This window comes from Helicoverpa armigera, chromosome 12 (genome assembly GCF_030705265.1).
Source record: "Helicoverpa armigera isolate CAAS_96S chromosome 12, ASM3070526v1, whole genome shotgun sequence".
NCBI classification, from domain to species: domain Eukaryota; kingdom Metazoa; phylum Arthropoda; class Insecta; order Lepidoptera; family Noctuidae; genus Helicoverpa; species Helicoverpa armigera.
In genome coordinates this window covers 4,766,870-4,787,844 of record NC_087131.1, presented here as the reverse complement: position 1 = coordinate 4,787,844, position 20,975 = coordinate 4,766,870, and the positions used below count along the sequence as shown (strand labels likewise).

The 20,975-nt window shown below is 38.2% G+C and overlaps 4 protein-coding genes and 1 long non-coding RNA gene across 5 annotated transcripts; 2 read left to right on the top strand and 3 right to left on the bottom strand.

Annotated features, from left to right (window-relative positions):
- Position 1: 1 nt before the first annotated feature.
- On the bottom strand, positions 2-1,800 carry LOC110375167 (ATP synthase subunit beta, mitochondrial). Its single transcript, XM_021333195.3, has one exon. It carries the CDS (start codon positions 1,673-1,675, stop codon positions 134-136), a length of 1,542 nt encoding a protein of 513 aa, XP_021188870.1. The 5' UTR covers positions 1,676-1,800; the 3' UTR covers positions 2-133.
- A 405-nt stretch (positions 1,801-2,205) lies between these two features.
- Positions 2,206-9,505, top strand: LOC110375177 (60S ribosomal export protein NMD3). Its single transcript, XM_021333207.3, has 9 exons — positions 2,206-2,398; positions 2,604-2,738; positions 3,003-3,153; positions 3,603-3,846; positions 4,495-4,788; positions 5,163-5,272; positions 5,550-5,707; positions 7,833-8,015; positions 9,243-9,505. Exons 1-9 carry the CDS (start codon positions 2,349-2,351, stop codon positions 9,427-9,429), a joined length of 1,512 nt encoding a protein of 503 aa, XP_021188882.1. The 5' UTR covers positions 2,206-2,348; the 3' UTR covers positions 9,430-9,505.
- Positions 6,425-7,112, bottom strand: LOC135117686 (uncharacterized). Its single transcript, XR_010277053.1, has 3 exons — positions 6,904-7,112; positions 6,634-6,696; positions 6,425-6,556 (listed from the first exon to the last, which is right to left on the bottom strand). It is a non-coding gene; the product is annotated as an uncharacterized LOC135117686 (long non-coding RNA).
- Positions 9,506-10,772: 1,267 nt separating the features above from the next.
- On the top strand, positions 10,773-15,651 carry LOC110374182 (sphingomyelin phosphodiesterase). The gene is made up of 10 exons (XM_021331777.3): positions 10,773-10,928; positions 11,034-11,179; positions 12,204-12,365; positions 12,625-12,783; positions 12,881-13,261; positions 13,466-13,641; positions 13,876-14,070; positions 14,350-14,520; positions 14,753-14,930; positions 15,177-15,651. The coding sequence occupies exons 1-10, from the start codon at positions 10,865-10,867 to the stop codon at positions 15,504-15,506; spliced, it is 1,962 nt and encodes a 653-aa protein (XP_021187452.3). The 5' UTR covers positions 10,773-10,864; the 3' UTR covers positions 15,507-15,651.
- An 82-nt stretch (positions 15,652-15,733) lies between these two features.
- On the bottom strand, positions 15,734-17,667 carry LOC110374472 (ubiquinol-cytochrome-c reductase complex assembly factor 1). Its single transcript, XM_021332188.3, has 5 exons — positions 17,530-17,667; positions 17,195-17,362; positions 16,712-16,990; positions 16,177-16,371; positions 15,734-15,889 (listed from the first exon to the last, which is right to left on the bottom strand). The coding sequence occupies exons 1-5, from the start codon at positions 17,554-17,556 to the stop codon at positions 15,809-15,811; spliced, it is 750 nt and encodes a 249-aa protein (XP_021187863.3). The 5' UTR covers positions 17,557-17,667; the 3' UTR covers positions 15,734-15,808.
- Positions 17,668-20,975: the final 3,308 nt, after the last annotated feature.

Genomic DNA, 20,975 nt, shown 5'->3' with positions numbered 1-20,975 from the left:
ATTTTACTTATAAATTTTATTTTTATTGGTACAGAATGTTATCTACAATATCTGCGCTTGTCGTTCACATAATTTACTGTATGCATAAGCAATAACTTCTGTTCATAATGGAAACACTAAAAGTTTAATTAATTTACGATTTGGCAAGGGTTTCAGCCTTAGCCACAACTTCCTCAATGGGTCCGACCATGTAGAATGCTACTTCAGGCAGATGATCATACTCGCCCTGCAGGATTTTAGAGAAGCCCTTGATAGTTTCCTCAAGGGGGACCAGTTTGCCAGCGTGTCCAGTGAACACCTCAGCCACCTGGAAAGGCTGAGACAAGAACCTCTGGATCTTACGGGCACGAGCCACAGTCAGCTTATCTTCTTCAGACAACTCATCCATACCCAGGATAGCAATAATGTCCTGGAGTGACTTGTAGTCCTGCAGGATCTTCTGGACACCACGGGCAACGTTGTAGTGCTCAGCTCCAATAATGTTGGGGTCCATGATACGGGAGGTGGAGTCAAGAGGGTCCACAGCAGGGTAGATACCCAGCTCAGCAATGGCACGGGACAGTACAGTGGTGGCGTCCAAGTGAGCGAAGGTGGTGGCAGGTGCAGGGTCAGTCAAGTCATCAGCGGGCACGTAGATAGCCTGCACAGAGGTGATGGATCCCTTCTTGGTGGTGGTAATACGCTCCTGCATGGTACCCATGTCAGTGGCCAAGGTGGGTTGGTAACCTACAGCAGAGGGGATACGACCCAGCAGGGCAGACACCTCAGAACCAGCCTGGGTGAAACGGAAAATGTTGTCAATGAACAGCAGCACATCCTGTCCCTCCTGATCACGGAAGTATTCAGCAACGGTCAGACCAGTCAGAGCGACACGGGCACGCGCGCCGGGGGGCTCGTTCATCTGACCGTACACAAGAGATACCTTGGAGGTCTTGTCCTTCAGGGAGATGACTCCAGACTCAATCATTTCCTGGTACAAGTCGTTACCCTCACGGGTACGCTCGCCCACTCCGGCGAACACGGAGTAACCACCGTGAGCCTTGGCGACGTTGTTGATCAGCTCCATAATGAGTACAGTCTTACCGACTCCAGCACCACCGAACAGACCGATCTTTCCTCCCTTGGCGTAGGGGGCGAGCAGGTCGACGACCTTGATGCCGGTGACGAGGATCTCCTGCTGGACAGACATGTCTACGAACTCGGGCGCCTCGGCGTGGATGGCGGCGGTCTTGTCAGTGGGGATGGGGCCGCGCTCGTCGATGGGCTCACCGATGACGTTGATGATGCGGCCGAGGGTCTCCGCGCCCACGGGGATACGGATGGGCGAGCCGCAGTCCTGTACGGGCTGGCCGCGGACCAGACCCTCGGTACCGTCCATAGCGATGGTGCGGACGGTGTTCTCTCCCAAGTGCTGCGCCACCTCCAGCACCAGCCGGGGTTGACGGTTTTGTACTTCGAGGGCATTTAGGATGGGTGGCAGGTTGTCTTCGAACTGAACGTCCACTACGGCACCGATAACAGCGACTACCTTACCTTGCCCTTTGCCAGCGGCGGCTTTAGCTGCATAATCACGTTTGTTCACGATGGGTGCTGCGACTAAAGGTGCTTTGTCGGAGGTATTATTGACTACCGTCCTTGTGGCCAAACGGCCGGCCCTGCAGGCGGTAGAGAACATTTTCGTTTAGGAGACTCGATCGAATAAATGCACAGTAGATGGTCGGAGAGGTCACGAAAGAGGTTCGGTCGGTCGGATTCTTTACGTAACAATTAGACGTTCGGAAATCAGTTTTACAGGATGATTACGGCATTGCCGTATCCGGATGCACAGATTAAAAAATTGATGATATTCTCAACCCTAGTTGATTTGGCTTTGCAAAAATACTATTTTGTACATTGTAATGGCATTCTTCTCAATTTTTATCGATCTATTTAGATACTAAAAATGGTGGAATTCTAGATTTTACTTCAAGAGCTCAAAACTATTGTTAATGATACCCCGCATGAGTGGTAGATCATTTGGTACTTTGAGGTTCACCAGCTTAGAAATTAATTACTTTAAAGTAAGAATGTAAGATTAATTAAATAGATTTCTCGATTTCTCGCGGTCCTCCATATTTTTTTTTATTCTTGGTAGATTGAGAATGAATGATGGGAAAAGGGCTCGGAGGATGATGGTAGATTGAGAATGACATTGACATTGTGATGACATGACATTGATGACATTAAAGCACGATAACATCGCACGCAAAAGGCGTGCGTTCGTTATTACTTTATTTTATTTGCTCTAAAACTTATAATAACTTTGATAAATACCATCAGTATCGTAACTTAGAGTTCAGTTATTCAAAATGGAATACATATCGCCTGAAAGTGAATCCGCTCTGAGTGGGGCACGAATGTAAGTTGTGTTTTTAGGTTATTAAAGTTGCGCCTATTGTACACAAAATTATACAATTGTTACTAATTTTATTAATCGCCATTATTTACTGCTCAAGAAATACCATAACATTGTAATGGTGCAATATTGCACAGTGTTTTTATGGTCCCTGTATTATTTTCTTTGAATTGCAACCACACATAATCATTTCCTCTTATTCTTTCAGATTATGTTGCCAATGTGCAGTGCCTATAGAGCCCAACCCCTCTAATATGTGTGTGGCATGCCTCCGGGCCAATGTGGATATTTCTGAAGGTATACCCAAGCAGGCAACCCTTTTCTTCTGCAGAGGATGTGAGAGGTAAATATTCCTTCTATATTGCTGTTTTAGCTGGTGACAGACTTATTCTGGAATAAAGTTCTATAGAAGAATAAAAATCCTCCAACTTGTATTATTATTGTAATAAGAAGGTATTACCCATCTTAATTTATATCAAATGTAAACACTCAACCATACATTTTGTGTTTTGTACCTCATTTACTTTATGTATATGGAGAATAATATATTATTATGTGTAATTTATAAATTACACAAATAAATGATTTGATATGAAATGTTTTTTAGGTATTTACAACCTCCAGCAGAATGGGTGGTAGCTGCCTTGGAGTCCAGGGAACTCCTAGCTCTCTGTCTCAAGAAGTTGAAGGGTTTAAACAGAGTCAAACTCATTGATGCAGGCTTTGCTTGGACTGAACCACATTCCAAGAGAATAAAGGTACAAAAGCTACATAATTTTTAACATAATATTGTGCAATATTCATGTTCATCATCATCATCATCATCATCCTTCGAGCCTTTTCCCAACTATGTTGGGGTCGGCTTTACAAGAGGCGACTGCCTATCTGACCTCCTCAACCCAGTTACCTAGGCAATATTGTGCAATATTTATGTTCATAACAGAAAATACATAAGCACTTATCAAGCCTGCCCAGATAATTTCATGTGGCTTTTTAAGTGCTTATGTATTTTCTGTTATGAACATAAAGGTAAATTAGCACTTTCAAGGTTTTGAATTTGTAAGGTTATAGTTAAGAAAATCATAACATGAGTAAACAATCCACCATGAGACACTCCCAATATTTTATGTGTGAAACATTTTTCTATGATTTAATTATGAATAGTCTTTAATATCATCCACCTACTTTAATAAAAACTCTTTTTCAGGTCAAACTGACAGTACAAGGAGAAGTAATGGGAGGTGCAGTTCTTCAACAAACATTCATTGTTGAATTCTGCATACAACATCAGATGTGTGATGCTTGCCACCGCTCTGAGGCACAAGACTACTGGCGTGCTTTAGTACAAGTGAGGCAGAGGGCCAACAACAGAAAGACTTTCTACTACTTAGAACAGCTTATTCTGAAACATAAGGCTCATGAAAATACTCTTGGTATTAAGCCTAAACATGGTTAGTGTTGCTACCAGTATTTTTTTTATGTTATTCCACTTTCTATTGCTCTGTTCAATTGCAATCTATAGTTTAAGAAAACATTGAAACACTTCTTTTTTCAAAACAGTGTCTATGGAGTTTCTTGCCCATTCTTTTCCACACCCCCACTCCTTGAAACTGCTCACAGCTATTGATATTTCTTAAGCACCTGTAGTAGGTCTCATCATCATCCTCCGAGCCTTTTCCCAATCACGTTGGGGTCGGCTTCCAGTCTAACCGGATTCAGCTGAGTACCAGTGCTTTACAAGAAGCGACTGCCTATCTGACCTCCTCAACCCAGTGACCCGGGCAACCCGATACCCTTTGGTTAGACTGGTGTCAGACTTACTGGCTTCTGACTACCGGTAACGACTGCCAAGGATGTTCAATGACAGCCGGGACCTACTGTTTAATGTGCCATCCGAAACACAGTCAATGTTAGAAAGTACATACAAACTTAGAAAAGTTGCATTGGTACTTGCCTGACCTGGGATCGAACCCGCGCCCTCATTGGGATTCACTTGAGAGGTTGGTCCTTTACCCACTAGGCCACCACGACTACCTGTAGTAGGTCTATATGAAATAAAAACCTTTGACTTTTATAATAATTTACTTTTTCTCTTCCAGACGGATTAGATTTCTTCTACTCATCAGAGAACCATGCTCGTAAAATGGTGGACTTCATCCAATCAGTGCTGCCTATTAAATGCCAACATTCCAAGAAGCTTATATCACATGACATACACAGTAACATTTATAACTACAAGTTCACATTTAGTATTGAGATTGTGCCTTTGTCTAAGGACAGTGTTGTGTGCCTGCCTAAGAAACTGACACAGCAGCTGGGCTCTATATCTCCGATCTGTTTAGTTAACAGAGTTACTAGTACTATTCACTTGATTGATGCTAGGACTGGACAAGGTAATTTGAGAGATCCAAAAGTCTTTATTTGCTTTTACATATTGCATAAATGTCACTAGCACACAATTCGTTGGGGTAAACGAGTTCTAGAGTAGAGACCGCGCCTCGGCAAACGTAGTGTAGGACGTCCTCAGGCACGGTGGAGTGATGACTTGCGCAAGACGGCTGGCAGGAGCTGGATGCGAGAAGCCGAAAATCGATCTCAGTGGCGTGCACTTGGAGAGGCCTATGTCCAGCAGTGGACTGCGATAGGCTGATGATGATCACACAATTTAATTTAAATATATTAAGCTTACTCTCCCATGAATTATGATATATGTGAAAGGATAGTCATATTTTTATTTTTTTACTAATATTTAATTATTTTCTTCCAGTTTGTGATGTGTCAGCAACAGTTTATTGGAGGAATCCATTCTCTCCAATTTGTAATCCTAAGCAACTTGTGGAATATATTGTGATGGACATTGACATATTAAAAGAACATGTAAGTATGTGAACAACGTGAATTGGAATTTGTATCAGTTCATTAACAGACTGTAACATACTCAATCAGTCTACATTGTGGAATGTGCTTTAGTTTTTATTACACATTTTGCTTAGGTACATGCGCGAGTAGCTGGACCCGCACGTTTTTTTTTTATAATGCATGTAGCCTGCACATGTGCAAGCTACTTGCAACGTGTAGATGTACCCTTAGACTCTGTTTAAACAAAAGTTTACCATGAAGAATACTGGGGCTTTACTTTACTATGTTGTTGCAGGAAAAGAAGTCATTCCCTGGCCAAGGCATGGTATCCAGCAAGCATGTGGTAGCAGATGTGTGGGTGGTCAAAGCCAGTGAACTTGGTTTAGATGTCAACCCAGTACACACTAGAACACATCTGGGACATATTTTGAAGCCTGGCGATACTGTACTTGGGTAAGACGTCAAAAAACTATTTACCTAACAAATACAAACCTAACAGATTCAAACTCAAAATTATTTATTCAAACTTGGCTGCAAAACAGCACTTTTTGAAAGTCAAAATAGTCGTCTTGTACACAACAGACGCCACCCTACACAAAAATTGCCAAGGAGGTTCAAAAACAATACTAAAAAAAAAGTTATTTAATGTCCTCTCTTGCAGTTATTGTTAGGTACTACATATTTGTCAGTACTTATTTGTCACCTCCTGTATACAGTCCTCTTTGCTTTTCAGGACATCCTCCTTTGTTATCTAAAAGTGGAAAGATATGTAAATAATAATTCATAAGGTTATGATTATATCAAATTATGGGTTAATACAGTTAGGCGGGTTTTCCGCTCTGCTTTACTTATCTTAATCTTTAATGCTGTGGTTAAATTATAGGAATATGATTCAATTAATTTATACCAACGAATATTAAGAGCGCTATTACAAAATCGAATCGCTCAGGTTTAGGTAAATTAGACGATAGCCGGCAGCACTTGCGCGCGTGTGCGTCTAGTCAAATACGCAACGCACACCTGCGGACCGCCACGCGGCACAAACAAACTTGAGACTTTGCCACTTTTATTTTCGAAATAGTTTATTGGTTTTATAGTTTATGAAATATTATCTGTACCGATGAATTTTATAACCTAGAATAGCTCGATTGAGTTACAATAAACAAATAATCGTTTACAATTTTTAAATTATTTAATCGACAACCAAACTTTTCACCATGTTTATCAATTAGGTATAAGTAATTGATTTATAAAAAAACTAAAATCTATAATTCGTCTTCCATGTATTGTATCTTCATTTTCCTGCAACAATAAAAACTAGGAATGTAAATAGTTTATTAAAACAAATATGTCTGTTGCGAGTGACAAAAAATACTTACCATATTATTTGTACTGGTATCCGATTGAGTCTGATAATCTGAATTAAATATGCTTTCATTATCCTGCAAGAATCAAAGATATCCAATAATATTATTATGCAACAGCGAAACTAACGACGATGACATTTACGTACATATTTCTATATAACCAACATCAAAAAAAGAGAACCCAATCTATAACATTTTCGCATTAGAATATCATGGGTTAATACTTGTGTATATTACATTTCAATCAGATCATTATAACTAATAAATAAAATAAAAACTCACTAGTATCAAAACGAGTTCGTTGCGCAGGTTGCGCTATATTTTTCGAGCTCCGGCGAGTTTGCGCGGCGCAACAGCGAGCGATACGTCCTCCCTCGATAAGCGTCTGGCGCTGACTAAAGTTGAACACCGCGCGTCACAAGATTTATATTGATTTTTGCATTGCAAACAAAAATTATTTTAAAATATTGTTTTACTTTTAAATAAACCAATTTTTTTTTCAAGCTTTATAACAATACCACCTTAATTATTAAATATGTTTTATTTGAATTTGGATTATACTTTCATAGATAAAAAATATAGTTTTGTATGGAAAATTGTCAGTAACTCTCAGTTTTATAGAATTATTTTTGGTGTATTACTGTATGAATTGTAATAAATTGGTATAAGCAAGCACAAGTACAAGATATAGTTGTATCTTGAACATTTTTATAAATGGTTAAATTGCTATATCCTCGTAGTACTGAAGCATCAAAAGATCCCCAAAAGCAACATTTTATGAAACATCCTTTGCAGAGACAAAGATTTTACTGATGTACGTGGACAAATTAAAATATTTATTGAAAACAGCCCCAAGATAAATGATCAAACTTTCTTAATCTTATTTTTGTTTTTTTTTTGTGACTATATCCAAAGTATAATGACGCATCAAAAATCGTATAAAACTCGAAAATTTGTGATAGCCCTCTTAAATGCGTAATAGTAAAACTGATTTAAACTATCTTACCAACCGCAGCATCACAGCGGGAGTAGGTAAAGGTTTAATTACACAAAAAAACATAATCAGAATCTGTCGAGCTATATTAAAGCTTATGTGGTACCGATAATTAAAACCTAACCGTTTATTTTCATAATATGAATCAAATCCCTTATATTTTACAAAAAATTGTTTGTCCTATTGGTGTGTACAATGCAAAATATTCTTGTTTTAGCTACAACATCGGCGATTCAAACGTCAACGATGTTAACTTTGATAAGCTAGACCGCAGCGTCATTCCTGACGTATTTTTGGTCAAGAAGCACTATGGTGAGAAGTCTGCCAGAAGACGCGCCCGCGCTTGGAAACTCAAACATATGGCTGAGGAGTTACACGAAGGACTTAGCTCTACTAATGAGTAAGTATAATCTTCGATAAGTTGTAGCATCTTTGGCAGTCGTTATGGCTAGTCAGCAGCCGGTAAATCTGACACCAGGGCCCCTATTCTCCTAAGTTAATAATGTCAAAATCGAATAGAAATCGAATCGCAATATGATCTTAATAGCAGTTTTAACCATATGGGGCATTCTGCTACTAATAAAAGAGCAATCGTATTCGAATGACATTTGATTGGTGTGCGATTGGTCTGCTATTTTGGTAATTTTGCTCTCTACGATAGTTTGCTGTACAATAATTTTGCAATCGTAAATCATTTGCAGACAAAGTGATTCATTATTGAATGACAGAAAAGGATAAAAACGTTTATTTCAAAGAAAAAATAGCGGAATGCCACATACGCTTCAATCGTAATCGAGTCGGGATCGGATCTCAGTCGAATCGAGTCGAAAGTGAATCGTATGTTACTTAAGTAAAAATTAGGAGAATCGGGCCCCAGTTTTACCGAAGGGTATAGTGTTGGCCGTAACTAAGTTGAGGAGATCAGATGCACAGTCGCTCCTTGTACTCAGCTGCATCCGGTTAGACTGGAACATATTTACGTATTTATTTTTTAATCAAGCATGTCAGTCAGTCAGTAGTAGTTACTATTAAAATCAATATAATCTACAGCTAATATTGATTATAATCATGTTATCTTCAGCTTATCGCGTTTATTTCTTTTGAGCAAACAATATCGTACATAACATAGTAAAACCCTTGACATATTGCTATCGTACAATATTTCGTAATCCTTACTACATCTGTTTTGAGTGGAAAGAATACTGCTCGCTTGATAAATTCGTATTGACTGACTTTCGCAATTTTTGAACAAACTTTGATGAAGAAATGACAATATGAAATGAATAAAAACACTTAAGATAATCATAAGGCCTATATTCTTATTTCTTATCGATGCTTGAGTGCGAGATAAATGGTCTGTACTAAAACGTAGACTATAGGATAAAAAGTCGACTCCTCGATAAATGAGCTATCTGACACTATAAGATTTATAATATTAGTATAGAGCTTGTATACCATAATAAAAAATGCTCCCAATAAAACCAATCAATGACTTGTAAGAAAGTTATTCCCCTTATTATATTGACGTAGATAATTATCTATCACGTACATTACTAAAAAAAACAGATGTCTATCGTATAATTGCTTTTTGATTTTATCAAAATATTTAACGTCGCAATCTTTGCAGGGATTACAACGACTTCTTGGATGATTTAGAGGAAGATCCGGCATTTAGACAGAACGTCAATATATTTAAGGATGAGAACAAGATACCTGTGGACACCGATGAGATAGACCCGGCACTCCCGCGCATCACTCTCGCCGAAATGTTGGACGATTTGGTCATTGAAGATGTAGATATGACAGAAGTGTAATCAGATTTTGCTTGTTATGTTCTGTATAAGTAAGCTGTTTTTTAAAAGGTTAATAAATATGTATGTATATTATTTATTTAGATTTTGTTTCATTTGTAATGGGTACAACAAAACATTATTTTAAGCAGCAGTTTGTCCTATCCAGATCTTAGTTTTTGATCTCTAGTTAATTACCTAAGTGGCGCTCAAGATGAGTCATCTATGAATTTATCTGATCGAGGATATCAAAGCTTGAGATAAACATTGAATATCGTAGATAATCTACTGAAGATAAATAGATCGAGGTTAGAAGCGCCATAGGAGTTTCCATAGAACACGCACGTGAATTTGTAGATAACGATTGATACCGGATACATACATATGTGCGCAGGCGTCTTATAAATAAGGTACCATTTTTTTAATAAGCGATTTTCCGCGATTTCGCTTACGTCCTTTGGAAACTGCTTTAACCAGGATAAAGGCCTGAGTGCCTGTGGGGATAGTGTAGCTTCCCAACAGTAAAATAATTTTCCAAATCAGTTCATCAGTTTCAGAACCTTTAGCGCTACAAACGAACAAAAAATATTATTTTATTATATTATTAGTACCTATAGATTTACCTACCTATGGAATACAGTCAATGAAATTCGATGGAAGACTGATTTATCAGGCCCACCACTCAGAATCTGTGTTGAACAAATTTTGTGAGCTGAGTCGCGCTTTGGATGTTATTTTTTCCATACAACTTTTGTTCCGGCCCAGAACAAATTAAATTATGAAGCATTTTTATGTATTCATGTATGTACCTTATTGTAAAGTAGTGAAAAATTATTTAGAAATACTCTTTATAATTTTGTAATGCACTAAATAAGTATTCATAAATAATTTGCTATGCTATATTGTTTTCATCAAACCATCTCGGAAAATGCCTTTAATATCTGAATGCAAAAAATGATTCAACTGATTAATTGATTTTTATTATTGTTTTTAGATCGGTTTTAAACCTCATATATTTTTAAATTAAATTAACTTTAATAGCCACATCTTGAGGTGCAAAAGTAACATGTTGCGCTCGAGTGCAAAATTGTCACAATTTCACCTTGTGCTCTCCTAATTCTCTATCGCTCAGGATTCTAATTTTAGGATCCTTCGCTTGCTCGGTCGTCAAAATTGAGCCCGCGTCCAAAAAGCAACTTTGCACTCTTGTGTATCAAATAATTATTATCCTTTGTAGCATATCTTTTTTGTAAGTTTCTACCGGCAGAAGAATGCACCCTATATAAATAAACATACTTGGGCTATCTAATGTAAATAGTGTAGCCCGCATACTATCGATAAATGGCGACATTCAAAAAAATTACAATAAATTCTATCGCTATTTATCGCTTATCTCGTTTATCCATATAAGGTGGAATTATATTGTTATCATTCGTTGTCGAGCAATCAGCCTGGCAAGATGAGGGCGTTAGTATTATTATTAACGCTATTAACTACGACTTTTGCAACTCAGTTGTCTATAGGTAATGTTTAAAAATAAATTAATTCATATATTAAAAATAAATTAATTTATATATTAAAAAAAAAAATTGTGTTCCAAAACTAGAAAGTGCGTATTCGTGTTTTAGATGGCATAGAGGATTTGTTTAAAAAATACGTAAAAAATGAGTTGAGTGAGTCGGAATCTCAACAGCTGCAGGATGTCATCGATATTCTGCACCGACCAGAGCATATATCCAGAGCGAATTTCGAGGACGCTCCAGAATTCAGAACGGTAAGATCTACCTGCTTTGTCTCAATGGAAACACTTTCATCGTGCAGAAATTCTGAGTGTAGGGCACATAAAAAAATTAAGTACTTTATAAACTTGCCTTATTGATAGAAGTCCATAAATAACAGGCACTGCCTCCATCTAATTTTAATATACTTAGGTACCTGTTTTTTTTTTGTAAATTTCTTTGAAATTAAGAATTAGTCAATTCAGAAAGCGGTTAGCCCTCGTTTACATTCGCATAGCTAGGGAACCCCTTCCTTTGCATAAGCTATACTATATATATGATTATAGTTATCATGCTGCATATTGCGTGTCGACGCACTTACGCGCGTTCCTGCGGGAGTGCAGATCTGCATCATCGTGCGGGTTTTTTGCGCACTCACGCGCGTAGGTGCGTTTTGTAGATTCACGCACGGCGGCTCTATTTCCATATCAAATCGGTGCTTTTATAATACGTAGATACAATATCGCTATCTTCCCATGGATTCTGCAAAAACGCTTGCTAGACCTTAGATAGGTATTTTATGTGTGAAACTTAAGTGCAATGTAAGTTTATTCATCCTAAGTATGCAAAGATTTATGTATTGTACCTATGTATTAATTCGATATCAGTAGGTAGGTAAATAACGTAAAGAGACGGCTAGTTTGTATCTTATCGTAACACATTATGGGATCGTGGTACTTAAAATCACGATTATCATCAAATCAAATCGGCGGTTTATGGATTATAAACAAAAATATCTGGTTGCGCATTATTACGTTACATAGGTACCTACCTGCATACCTTTGACGAAACCCTAGAAAAAAAACTTCAGCCCTCTGAAATAAGCTTTTAGACACCTCGTCATGCGCATTAACGTTTTCATCATACGTTCACTATCTAGTATTCACTAGTAGCCACAGCCACCCTTGTGGCGGAAAAATTATGTGTCGAGTCTAATTTAGAAGATACCTACATCTTCTGAAAAGAACAGTTTAAATAAGGTTGAAAATTATATACTTCCTATTCACATGCCATTTCCAGACCTTTGACTGCTTGATATGTCGAAGTGCGTTTGCTACTGTTTTTGAAGGTGTGAAGAACGGTCAATCAGATGAGGAAATCACGCAAGTAGTTATCAACCTCTGCTCAGTTTTGGGAATTGAATCTTTCCACGTTTGTGAGGGAGCTGTTGGGACTAATGTGGTAAGTAGTGTATGCTTTCTTTCTCTACTAGATCTTAATTCGAAACTAGCTGATCCCGCGAACTTCGTATCGTTCCCTATGGACCTCTAAAAATATTTTAAAACCAAAAAAGCCAAATCGATCCAGGCATTCTCGAGTTTTAGTCAGACTAACGAACAGCAATCTTCAGTAATATCTAACCTGCTAGATTTTCTTTTTCATATAATATTTGTGAATTTATTTTCAAAGCCATTAAGTGCATTAAAACTTTTTTTTACAGCCCATAATAACACACATCATCAGAACAACACCAGCTGCAACACCTAGAGCATTTTGTGGACTCGTACAACAAAATGCCGGAAGCCCCGATGCTTGCAGAATTGACGACCCTAGGTTCGAATGGCAGGTTGAACTACCCGATCCAGCGCCGACTACCAATGTAAGACATGTTTTAATTAGCTTTCATAGCGTAACTTCTTTGCTTTATATTTTCTGGATTAACTTCTAAGTCGATCCTTGCAACTACTCCCAAACAGGTCCCAACCCCCGATCGTTTACCACTGAAAGTCGCTGTCATCACTGACGCTCACATTGACCCAATGTACGAAGCACATGGAGTAGCCGAGTGCGACGAACCAGTATGCTGCCGAAAAGGACAAAAACCCGCTCTGCGATACACCTACAAATCTAACGTAGATGAATCTATAATTGAAGAAAGTATTAAGAACAGTACCGGCGGCGTTGTACTTGATTTGAGTGTGGCTTCGAAAATACGTGAACTAAGAAAGTCTTCCCAAACAAGATTCATGGCGCCACGAAACGCACAACCGGCCGGATATTGGGGCGATTATAGAAACTGTGATACACCGCTTTGGGCGTTTGATAACGTTATTGATACCATTACTGACTCACATAAGGTAACTGAACGAATTTTATAATCTTGTAAATTGTTAGGAAATTCCGATCGGATCGGTAGCAAAAACATGAGTAATAGGTAATATCCTGTCTCTGATGAAATGAAAGGGGTAACTACTGTATTAGAGCCCCGATAGCGATACATAATTTAAATCTACCAAAACAGTTATATTCTGATGTTAAGCCTTAGTTTAATGGTATTTCAGGGAATTGACGTAGTCTACTACATAGGAGACACTATAGACCATGGCGTTTGGGAAACATCGTATGAATTGATCGAAGATATGAACAGGCACGTCATTGACAAAATAAGGAAAAACTTCGGGGACAACGTACCTGTAATTCCTGTTATCGGCAATCATGAATCTCAGCCTACAAATCAGTAAGTCGCACATTTTCTGAACAAAAGTACCTACTAACTCCTAAGTAGATGACCAACTATGCAAATATACAAAGTGTCACCTTGAACAATATTTCAATGCCAATTAGATTGGATGTTGCCGGACGAAACACAAGTCTGAATATGATAGACAAAATAAATTATTGAGGAGTCGAAACGAAGCCAGAACGAACGAAAGTCCAAAGGCAGAAGTTCACAGGATCTTTTATTTTTCAGATTTGCACCTTCTTCTGTGGTGGGCGATCATTTAAACACAACCTGGTTATATGAAGGCCTTGCCAGGAAATGGCGTTATTATCTGACTGAAGAAGCAAAGAAACATTTACGTGATCGAGGGGAATTCTCTTTAGTAGTCAGACCGGGGTTACGAGTTATTACCTTAAATAACAATGTAGCTTACAAATATAATTGGTAAGGATATATTTTGGACTTATGGAGCCGCTAAGGGATTGTTTTAGATTTAGAAGTCCCTAGACCCCAATTTATTGCTGACTCGATCACATTACTAGCATCTCTAACTATTAGAAAAGGGAAGGGCATTTTGATTTTTCCAAGAGTCAACCTCTTCAAAAGAGGATTTGACTTACATTATTCCACATCTACATCTTACAATAATGTCTCCAGAAATAATAAAAGTAGAACTCAATTACTGCGCAATAATACAAAAATTCTACAATGTTTTCCTTAAAGGTGGCTAGTCTACGATCCCCTAGACCAGAAACGGCACTTGGACTGGTTGATAGAAGAGCTATACAAAGCAGAGCAGGCTGGAGAAAAGGTTCACATTTTGGCACACATCCCTCCAGGAGTCAGCGATCTTACACTCACGTGGACCAGAGAATACAACAAAATCGTTAACAGGTAAAATACCGACCGGAAAACAATATTGAAAAACATACAAACATTCGCATTGAGAACCACCTTTTTTGGAGAGTCGGTTAAAAAGTGCTTGCTGCATTGACTCGACAGTTCTGAAGCTTTGCGAATTCATGTTTTACATACAGTAATTGTTAATCCTATAGTGACGCAATTAATCGTACGGACGATTAATTATGCGATAAGTTTTGTATCTGATAATATCTACTATGCGCAGGTTTTCGAAGACTATAGCGGCTGAATTTAACGGTCACACTCACTCGGACGAGTTCAAGATTTTCTACAGTCTAACGGATGGCAGTCCTATCAACGTAGCGTGGGGGGCTGGAAGCACAACTAGCTATACTTTCTACAACGTCAACTATAAAATAGTTGAATTTAACCCTGTTACTTATGTAAGTATTTTTGGGAGCTATATCCCCTTTTAAAGACTTATTCTGTGCCATTTCAAAAAGGTCCAGTTAGAGACCGGGCTAGCATATAAGGGGAAGCCAACAGAACTTACATGATTAAATTAAATAGTAGCAGCGAAAAATACACTGACGTGACACGAAGGCGAAAATCGTTATTTTAGACCATTTATAATTGAATGAGCCTGCAAAAGTTGCAAAACTATAATAATTATCCTTTTCTATCCACAGCAACCAGAAAGTATTGTAAACTACGTCTACAACCTAACTGAAGCGAATCTATGGCCGAACCGCCCACCTCATTGGTTCCAACTTTACGACATGAAAAACACATTTGGACTCGCAGATCTATCTGCTGCTTCCATGAACGACTTAGTATTTAGAATGGTCACAACCAATAGAGAATTGTTAGACTTGTATTCAGCCTTCTTTTCAAAAGTGAGCGATGATCGCATGGGCTGGTGCAACGATTGGTGCAAAATAGATAACCTTTGCAAAACTGTTGTCACTGTATTATGGCAAAGGCAGAAGTGTGATGAATTACAAAGACTTTTCTGGTAAAGAAAAGTGATAGGATGCTACATTTATTCTTTTATGGCTTAAAGAAGCTACTGAGACAAAGTTATTTGAAACCTAAGCAGAATGTTGGAAGAAAGCCATTCTATAAAATTGTAACCTCCAGCCCTTTTAAATCATTTTGAGTGATATTACGAAAGCATCTATGTGCAGTATAAATTATAAAAAATATGCTCTTTGGTTCTATGAAGGGTTTAAACTGAAATATAATATTTTTATCAAACAACAATCGATTTTATTTTCTTTACATAACTTAAATTCTCTAACTACCTACAAACTAAATAACATTAGTGATCTAATATACTTAACCAAGTTATGTTTGGCTTGGACTTCAACTCTTCACTTGGGATCTTATCTAATTGCGAAATCTGTAAATAAAAAATATAAATGTTTAATTATAACCAATACCATTTATGATATAAATCCTATTTATTCTTAGGATAATTTATAAAAAAAGCACTATAATGTCTGTGTATAATCTAGCTACTGGAAGTACTGGACACTCAGTAGAGAGTTGCCTATAGCTTTTCTTGATAAATGGTCTATTTAACACTGAAAGAATTTTTAATTTGGACAAGTCATTCCTGAGATTAGCACATTCAAACAATCTTCATCTAATTAATACTAGTATAGAAATTAAATTATTATAAGTTACCTGGTGTCTAATAAACTTGACAAGCCTCTCAATGTGTTCAGCTTTGACATCATCAGATAAGGAGTAGAACCTCCTCCAGATGGCTGCAGCCAGCACTTTGTCATCGCTGAGCCCTTCATCGTAGGCCACCAGGGCTGCTTGGAACTGCTCCGACAACTCTGACACTTGCTTTCTTGCTATTGCCGGGTTTGCTCCCTGAAAGTAAATAGAGAATATATTATTTTGGTTTATGTCATGAAGTAAAAGGTTCAATCTACTGGATTCATATCAATTTTCACTCATTGTGGATTTCAATATCTATCTGATGATTTGCTTAGTACTAGTAGTAATGTAGAGTAGTGTAGTATTTTATAAGTGCCATACCAGTAGTATCAAATTCCTATCCTAAACTATCAAAAGCTATATAAATATACAGATAGATAGGTTACGGAGATCAGCCATTCATAGAGTAAATCATTTCTGTTCTGATGGATTTTCCAGCCAAGAAACAACATAAGAAATGTTTCCAAAGAGATCAACAAAAAAGTCAAATTACCTCCAACAGTTTAATTTTGTTCGCCACATCTGCCCAAAGGGCTTCAATGATACAATTTCTAATAAAATGCCCATCTCCTTTTATGTATTTCTTCTTATCTCCAGTTGGTAACACCACGTCTTCAGCCATGTATCGGACCATAAGCAACCAGACATGCAACTCTGTGATTGTGAACCATGAGACAAATGTGTCTGGCAGTTCTAGGCTTTCGAACCAGTCCGCATAAGAGACATTCTCAGGTATACCTTCATAGAGAAAGTAGCCTGTGAGTTTTAAACGCTGGAAAATAAAAAATGTTGTTATTGTCTATGATGCTCCTACATACATTTTATTTATGTAAGTTTGCTTATTTACTGAATAATGAATTAAAGATCATAATTTAACCTTATTCTAAACATGTATAGGATAGGTAGGTACTAATAGGTGACTAATATTTCTGAACATCTGAGTGGGATACATTTAGATGGTTTAATAAATATTTACCGTTCTAGACTGGTCCATCCATCCGATAGCATTCATAAACTTCTTAACATAGCTTTCTTCAACAGCCACAGTATTCAGATTTCTTGTGTCTGATTTCGTAACACATAAGCCATTAACACACGGTCTTACATAGTTGATATTGATGCAGCCCCGCTGTTGCCACAGTAACTGAAATTTAAATTAGAATTTGAACACAACAAGAACTCTAAAATATCTTTTTCAGAGCTTATCTGACCAAAACGGTCAGCTGAACCTAAAATTAGTTTGAAACAGAACTCTGGAGATGAGGTGAATAATGTCAATGGTTTCTGTAAATTAATTATCACATCACATACTCGAGATATTGCACGTGAGCGGAACATGCTGCTTACAGAATTTTATACCAAATTCAAAATATGCAAGCACTTCGAAAACAACATTCCCATCACATTCAATCACATTTCCATAGGAAATATTTTTAGCTTGACATGACACTGACACCAATTGACAAGCTCGAGTAAAATGTCATAATTTTAACAGACTATAAAATGAATGTCTGACTCAAATCGGTACACCATCGAACTGGGTTAAATATCATATAAACAAGAACTATGTCGTAAGTCATAAAGATATTATTGTATGTACAACCTCTTTGGTTAGGTATGTACATAGCCGAAAAATTGATAGAAGTGTGTTAAAAAAAAGACAATAAGGTGTAATGACAGTTGTTGTTGAAAAAAAAGCTTGTTACGTGTGAATATATAAAACTAAATATATAATTGGACTCTCTTGAAGACTTTAAGACTTTTAGTATCCATTTGACGGCGGAGGGATTTTTATTCCACAAATTACGCATCTGCATTAGGTTACGGGCCAGCGGAAAATCTTTCCCGTCAATATGGAAAATTTTACTACTAAAATTCAAATTGGTCAGCTCAAAGGCAGTGAAAATTGGGCTACATGGAAGTATAAAGTTTCCATTATGTTGCGTGGCACAGAAGGCGCCATGGAGGCAGCAGAAGGAAAGCTTCGGAAGCCGATTTTAGGAACAGGCGATGGTGCAGTGATGACCTATAACTCAGAGTTATTGAAGTATAGGAAGGCAGACAGCAACGCCCTGCTCATAATGACGAGTAACATGACCGAAGAGACGCTGATGAAAGTCATGAGGTTCGAGACAGCACGTGAAGTCTGGGAGGAACTTCATAGATTATTTGATGGACAGTCCGAAGATCGAGCATACACGTTATGCATGCAGTTTTTTAGCTACAAAAATAGTTCAGAGGATGTGTCGACAATGATGTCTAAACTGAAAAACATCTGGAACAATTTGAATGCCGAAATTTTGAAGACTGATCCGAATATGAAGTTACCAGATATGTTTTTGATTTGTAAAATTTTGGATTCCCTCGATGAAAAATTTTTCAACTTCAAATCCAGCTGGATGCTGTTGAACAAACAGGAGAGGACCATAGACACACTAACAGCACAACTCTGTGGGTACGAGAGGGCACTAGGTGGTCACAAAGAAGAGACTGAAGAAGTGCTCGCCTCTACCTCTAAGCCGCAGCTAAAAGTAAAATCCAGAGACGAGAATTTGAGGTGTAGGTACTGTTCACAAAAGGGACACCGCATCAAGAACTGCAAGGAGTGGATCCAAGATGGCAGACCGAAGAAACCACCTTCACAGTCTACGTCGACGAAGCAGCAAGTGCAGAATATTACGCTAATGATATATACTTGCTCAGAGGATAAAGATGCAGAACATTGGTATGTGGACAATGGTGCCACAACTCACGTAACCAATAGGGAAGATGTATTCATAAATTATGAGGACTTTGGGTCGAACCACACCGTAACGACGGCAGACGGCACCGTAGTTCCTGCAAAAGGGAAAGGGTCTGTGGTGGTTGAAACAAATGTTAACGGCAAAATTATGAAGCTTACCCTAAGTGATGTCTGGTACGTGCCAAAACTAACGAAAAATCTGCTATCTATGCTAGCTGCACAGGACAAACTGCGAAACAGTACATTTATTTCCACAACTAAAGAGTGCAGATTGGAACTAAATGGTCAGGTTATTGCAGTAGGTAACAGGGAACATAATGGTGGACTGTATAAGTTACAGATGAAGACAGTTCTACCGAGTAAACCTGTACAAATTAATGCTGTTGATCCATCATGCTTACTCCAGCTATATCATGAGAGGTTTGGTCACCAGAACAAGAAGTACATTAAGGATCTTGTTAAGAGGGAACTGGGGATTAATCTAAATCTAGAGAGTGATATACAGTGCGAAGGATGCATCTATGGTAAAGCACAGCGACTGAAGTTTGGCAAGAGAGAAAGAGCTAATATGCCTGGAGAGCTGGTACACGCTGATGTATGCGGACCATTCCCGGAGAGCTATGGCAAACATCTCTATTTTGTTCTTTTTAAAGATGATTACTCCGCGTTTCGTCACGTTTTCTTTATTCGCAACAAAAGTGAAGTAAAGGACAAGCTTAGTCAATTCTTAAAAGAAGCTAAAACGCTGGACATACAGTTAGAACATTATTGAGCGATAATGGTGGCGAGTTCGACAATAAAGCTGTTCGAGATATTCTTCACAAGCAGGGAATAATCCAGCGACTCACGATGCCATACACCCTGAGCAAAATGGGTGCGCAGAACGAGAAAACAGGACTTTAGTAGAAACCGCTCGATCATACATGCACTCGGGACAGGAGTTTCCACAAGCCTTGTGGGCAGAGCTTATTAATACAGCTGCTTATGTTCTCAATCGCACTGGACCCACTAGAGAAGCAGGGAAAGTACCGTATGAGCTTTGGTATAAGAAGAAGCCTAAGATCTCTCACTTGCGTGTAATTGGTAGTGAATGTTACTTCCACATTCCTAAGCAGAAAAGGAAGAAGCTACAGAAGAAAGCTATTAAGGGCAGACTTATCGGATACGATAACGACGATGGGTATCGCATCTGGAATGGAAAAAAGACCGAAAGATCTAGAGATGTCATATTTAGTCCAAGCATCGAATTGAGAATCCCAACTGCATTGCCAAGTCCTCAAGAAGAAATGGATTTACCACCAATTAATGAACCAAGTAGCAGTGAGACAGAGGGAGATTTCGATCTGATAGAGACAGAGGGAGTGATCTTATCGGAAGATGTTCCAATGCAGATAAGTTCACCAATAAGAGAGCCAGAAACTCGTGATAATGAGACTAATGAGCGTGCTCTAGAGGGAGAGTATGATACAGCTACCAATGACGAGGCTGTATCAGGAGATCACGTTCATGATGCTTCAGAAGCAGATCAAGCAGATGAGTTCATTGACGCTCAAGAGGAGATAAGGGAACCTGAAGTTCACAGGTATAATTTGAGAGACAGGTCAACCCTTAGACCTCCTAAACGGATGAAGGATTATATCTGCCTCATTGATTCTGATCAGTTTCCTGAGTCTTACGAAGAAGCCTTGGGAAGAGAAGACAGAGATGAGTGGCTGAAAGGCAGTTCCCAGACCTCGGCTCGTGGATTTGCGAGAAAGGATTGGGATGCGTTAGGCATCTGAATACTTCTCATCAATTAGGGAAAGTATTATTGTATGTACAACCTCTTTGGTTAGGTATGTACATAGCCGAAAAATTGATAGAAGTGTGTTAAAAAAAAGACAATAAGGTGTAATGACAGTTGTTGTTGAAAAAAAAGCTTGTTACGTGTGAATATATAAAACTAAATATATAATTGGACTCTCTTGAAGACTTTAAGACTTTTAGTATCCATTTGACGGCGGAGGGATTTTTA